The sequence below is a fragment of the Psammomys obesus genome, unplaced genomic scaffold (assembly GCF_907164565.1).
Source record: "Psammomys obesus unplaced genomic scaffold, mPsaObe1.curated_primary_1811, whole genome shotgun sequence".
NCBI lineage: Eukaryota > Metazoa > Chordata > Mammalia > Rodentia > Muridae > Psammomys > Psammomys obesus.
This window is the reverse complement of record NW_026585797.1, coordinates 7,518,446-7,523,806: the sequence shown is the minus strand read 5'-3', so window position 1 is coordinate 7,523,806 and position 5,361 is coordinate 7,518,446. Positions and strand designations below refer to the sequence as shown.

At 45.9% G+C, this 5,361-nt stretch overlaps 1 protein-coding gene across 1 annotated transcript in view; it reads left to right on the top strand.

The window, feature by feature from the left end:
• The window catches only part of Pnrc1 (proline rich nuclear receptor coactivator 1), a 3,621-nt gene extending 948 nt beyond the window's left edge, over window positions 1-2,673 (top strand). Inside the window, exons 2-3 of the mRNA XM_055599227.1 lie at window positions 3-87; window positions 1,575-2,673. Of these exons, the coding sequence (XP_055455202.1) occupies window positions 3-87; window positions 1,575-2,018 (529 nt within the window). The 3' untranslated portion in view covers window positions 2,019-2,673. The remainder of the gene's footprint in view (window positions 1-2; window positions 88-1,574) is intronic.
• The last annotated feature ends 2,688 nt before the right edge of the window (window positions 2,674-5,361 follow it).

Below are 5,361 nucleotides of genomic sequence, written 5' to 3'. Positions count from 1 at the left end.
CCGGCGGCCGGGCCGGGCGCGGCGCCGGAGGAGCGGGCCCCGGCGGCCGCGGCCCCGCTGCGCAGACAGCCCCCGCTCGCGAAGGAGGTAGCGGTGGGGGCGGGGCGGCTGTTTACTCGGGAGGGAAGTTTCCGTGACGCTCGCGGGAGCCGCGGGGCGGAAGCGCGGGGAGGGGGCGGGGCGGGGCGGCGCCGCCCATTGGCTCCGCAGCCGGCCAATGGGAGCCGCGGCGGCTGCCCAGCAACAGCCCGCATTTAGAAGGCTGGCGGCGGCCTTCCGGGGGCTCTGGGCGGTCGGGGCTGGCGGACTGGCGGAGGGCTGACGTCAGCCCGCTACGTGCGGCGCCCCGGGGCGCTCATGAAGGCGGTGCCGGGCGGGGGCGCGGGCGCGGTGCCCACTGGGGCGCCCGGCCAGACCCGCCCGCGGCCTTGACCCGCTAAGTTGGACCTGGGGTGTTTTTCCTGCCCCCGCCCCTGCTGTGAGCGGGGCGGGCGGGCGGGAGCCTGCCCCGCTGCCCGGTCTGCCAGAAGTTTATCAGATGGACTACGCAATTGACTGATTTTGGATAATAAAATGGATAAAGTTTCGTCGGGGTTAAAAGATTTGAAAGTTGTCTTAGCAAAAAAAGAATCGTACCATTTGAAGGATTTATTTGTTGGCAATGATAGGAAACACAGACATCGTACTGAAATTTGTACTTGATCAGGGTGCGACCGTGGAATTAAAACTTTAGATTCTAACATGTTCATATTTTATTGTAGTTGTAGAACTCACTGTGCAGCTGAAACTAACTTGATGATTCACCACCACCCCAAAATTCTGGGATTACTGGCTGCACCACACCTACAGATTAGCTCTAAGGTTCTTGAGATACCAACCTACAAGGTCTGGCCATGAAGATTCCATTTTTCAAAGACAGCATTAGAAGGAAGCCTGAAAAAGATGTTAAGAAAAGGAAGGCTGTGTTACCCTCACTGTGGAAATGTGTGACCTTGTATTTCGCTTTCAGTTATGTCCTTGCTATCATGTAAGCATCAGAAGGGCAGTGATCTAATGGTAGTTTTCATTTGATACAAATTTGTAAGATTCCACTTTTTGTTAGGAAAGTTACTAGAGTGAGCAAAAGTGTTTGTTGTGTTTGGTGGGAGTGGGCAGGGTTGGTAAGATTAACCAAGTAGCCTAGGCTGGCCTGTAATTTACCTTCCTGTCTCTTCCTTACTGGCCTTTTGATGGGTCTTAATGAAGTTCTTCATGAAGTTATTGAATCTGAAAGGCAGACAGGAACGTTTTTCCAAGGCATAGAGGACCCTTACAATTGTTTACAGTTAGAAAAAATGGACATAATTACCTTGATTTTTAAGTTTGATATTTTACTTTATGCTGGTAACTAACAACATTGATGTCATGTTTTCAAGAGCAACATTAGATGCAGCCAGGACCAGGCACAGCCAGCACATAAGTATTTAGTCAAAACTGAATTAAATTCTAGAGGAATTTAAAAGCAAATTTATAAAACATATGATTTAAAGATAACTTTTTTCTTGAAAACTATTCACTGTTGTGTTTCTTTGTAGGTTTTAAAATCAAAGATGGGAAAATCGGAGAAAATTGCCCTTCCCCACAGCCAGCTTGGGCATGGTATACACTTGTGTGAACAACCAAAGATAAACAGACAGAAAAGCAAATTTAACTTGCCACTAACCAAGATCACCTCTGCAAAAAGGAACGAAAATGACTTCTGGCAAGATTCTGCTTCCCCTGATAGAATGCAGAAGCAGGGAAAAAAGCCTTTTAAAAATACTGAGAACATTAAAAGTAACCATTTGAAGAAGTCAGCGTTTCTAACAGAAGTGAGCCAAAAGGAAAATTATGCTGGAGCAAAGTTTAGTGACCCGCCGTCCCCTAGTGCTCTTCCAAAGCCTCCCAGTCACTGGACGGGGGGCAGTGCTGAGAACCCCAGCCAGAGCCGGGAGCTGATGGCGGAGCACCTGAAGACGCTCCTCAAGGTGCAGGCTTAGAGTCTAGTTGTCAATGTGTATGTTCAACATAGATTTTCCCCAAATCCTTGGACTCTCACGGAAGTGGATACAGCAGTAAAAACTTGCCTCGTTGTGGCAAACAACAGTGAGCTTAAGTCATTCGAGCAGCTTGTATTATATTTTATATTTTGTAAATACTGTATACCATGTATTATGTGTATATTGTTCATACTTGAGAGGTACATTATAGTTTTGTTATGAAAGTATGTATTTTATCCTGCAGATGTGGTGGGTGTTTTGTACATATACAGTGGAGATATTTTAAGTGGATGCCTTCTAAGGCACATAGAAGACTGTTTATTTGCACAGGTACTGAATTTTTTTTTTTTTTTTTTTAAGAACAGCTGTCAGATAACAAAAGTGAAGATCTAAATGTGAAAGATGTACTTATATACTACTGAAGGTTCAATCTGGCACGTTCACTGTAAACATGGAGTTTGTCTGTGTTCCTCAAAATTGACTTGCCTTTTAACCTGTCATTATTAGGAAACGTCCTATTTTTACCAAACTTGATTCCTGGATATTGGTATATTGCCATTATTGAAATCTAAACGTCTCCAATTTTAAATGCCAACAAAATTGGTTGTAATCAAATTTTAAGTCAATAATAATAATTTGGCCTCCCCCCTTTTAAGCTAGTCTTGGTTTTTTGTGTGTGACTGCTGTCTGAGTGAATATGTAAGAAGGTGACTTTGTGTGATTGGACTTTGAACAGTTTGCCGTCTTTCTGTCTTTGCTAAAGTACCAATCTTGCTGCAAAATTTGGATGTGATTAATTTAACTTATGTGAGGGCAGTAATTGCCCATCTTAGAAATAGAAATGAATGTGAACTGGTTATCATAACTATAAAAACTAGTTATGAGAGGATCTCGTGTAGTCCAGGCTGACCGAGAACTCGGCTGTGGAGTTGAGGTAGCCGGGAACTTCTGCTCCTTCTGTACCTTTCCAGCGTGGGGATACTGGTGTGCCCCCCACCGCTGGCTTATGTGGTACTGGCGATCACACAGTGCTTCGGGCACCCTAGGCAAGCAAGCACCCACCAGTAGACTATGTTCCCAGCTCTCGACATAATTTTTCATTTCCAAGTTTTACAGCCTGTCCTTGAACTTGTCTCATGGTCCAGTCGGGGCTAGAACTTGTAGTTTCTGCCTGGGCCTCCTGAGAAGCTGGAATTGGAGGCAAATTGACCTACCTGGCTTAGAATTTCCTTTTGTAAATGAACCTGCTGCTTGGCTTCCATGCTTTTTAGAAAATTTTAATTATGTGCATATGAGTGCAAAGCCCAGAGAAGCTAGAGGAGTTGTTCTGTGGAGCTCAGAGTTGCAGGTAGCTGTGGGCTCTGGATGCTAGAAAGTAAGCTCAGAGGAACAGCAAGTGCTTTTATCCACTGATCCATCTCCCTCGCCTACAGTTTTCAGTGAGAAAATACTGTTGTTCAAGGATGAGGAGGATGGCTCCGGATAAAGGAGCTTGCCACCAAAGCCTGACCTTGATCTTTGGAACCTGTGTGCTGTGGTACACAACAGGTTTTTGAACCTGAGCACAGTGTTAGACTAGGCTTTGGAATTTAAAGCTTAAATGAGATCAACGGCAGTTAGTAAAGATAATCAAGTGTTTTCATAGTCTCTGTGTGATGATGCTTACATTGGAGAAATTTTACAGGAACTCTTCCCGTGGGGCCTTTGGTTGTGTTATGCAAAACTAAGGCTTATGAAAGTTTTCCTTAGCAGTCAGCAAATACAACTCAATGGGTGAAGGCACGTGGCACCAGCTTGCAGTCCTTGGAAGCGACAAGGTAGACAGAACTAACTGCAAGTTGTCCTGTGACCTCGTAGGCACCACCCTCCACTGGACAAAATTTGAATGGTCTTTGGGGATGATGGTTCCTCAAGCAAGAGGATCCAAACTTGCGTCCCTTGTCAGCTGAGCCGTAATGCTTGGGCTGGGAAGGCAGAGACAAGGATCCCAAGGCTTGCCAGACAAGGCAGCTCAGCAAATGTGTGAGCCTCAGGTCTTTGGTGCTGCAGTGGGGCAGCAGGTAGGGGTATGTGTTTCTGCAGAAACCTGACAGCTTGAGCTTCATTCCTGGAACCCATGTGGAAAGTGGAAGAGAAATGGGAAGTGGTCTTCTGACCATGCACTTGCTAGGGACCACCGCCCCTCCATATCCACACAGTCGTAAAGTAGGGAGCCACAGTAAGACACAGGCACGCTTGCACAAGTTCTGAGTTTAGCTTGGGATGAGTACATGCCAGTCTCCAAGTACTGATACGATGGAAGCAGAAAGATCCAAAGTTAAAGATTATCCTAGCCTCCAGAAAAGGTAGTGATAGCACTTCAGGTACTCTAACCCTGACACACAATGCCAAGACCAAGATACTGTGACCTCTTCAAAGCTGTTACCATGTAGGAAACTCTTAGACATTGCTTGCCAAGTGCTCAGGCTGCCTTGACATAGTCTTGGTTCCCTCAGAGCAGTTTGGGTGAGCTGAGCTTTAGGAGATACTCCAGTGTCCAAGGAAGCGCTGAAGTTTTCACCTCATCAGGCTGGTTAATCACAGCTGACCCCTGTGTCTTACAAAGCGAAGATTCAGTGATGCAGTCTCCTTGATTGCAGATGATTCTTCAGGCCCAACTGAGCAGAGGCCACAGAGTTTTTCATTTGCTAGATTTTATTAGATAGTGTGCTGCTTGCATGTGTGCCTGCGGGCCAGAAGAGCATCAGAGCCCATTATAGATGGTTGTGAGCCACCCTGGGGCAGCCATCACTTACAGTCCCAGCACTGGGATTGTACACAGAGGCAGGCTGTGTTCTTCCTGTAGTCAAGGCCACCCAGGCCCTGTCTCAAAACAACAAACTCCCAAATTGCTTTTGGTTAATTTTCCATACTGAAAAAATTGTAAGAGCCACTAAATTGTTTGCCAGACATAGTGGTACCTGCCTTCAATCCCCTTATTGAAGCCAGCTCTTTATTGAGGCCATCTTGAGCCTCCCCATACACATACAATGAATCTATTTTCTATTTAAGATGGGTTTAATCAGGTCATAAGCCCATCACTAAAGAAAAAGTGCCTGCAAATACTGCAGGCGGCCCTCCAGAGCTGCTTGTGCGTACACGGGTTCTTCAATTACAGAGAATGCCGCAGGAGTAGAATTTGTTAGGCTGTCAAATGGGAGTTGGCAGTCTTCTGTTTTGGGAAAAAAGATGGCAAGTCAAAAATATTTTCCTTTCATCTTCAGATTTTTTTTTAAAGTTTTAAATTCTTTGTGTGTGTATGAATGTGTGGTCTGCATGTGTGGTATACGTGTGTGGTGTGTGT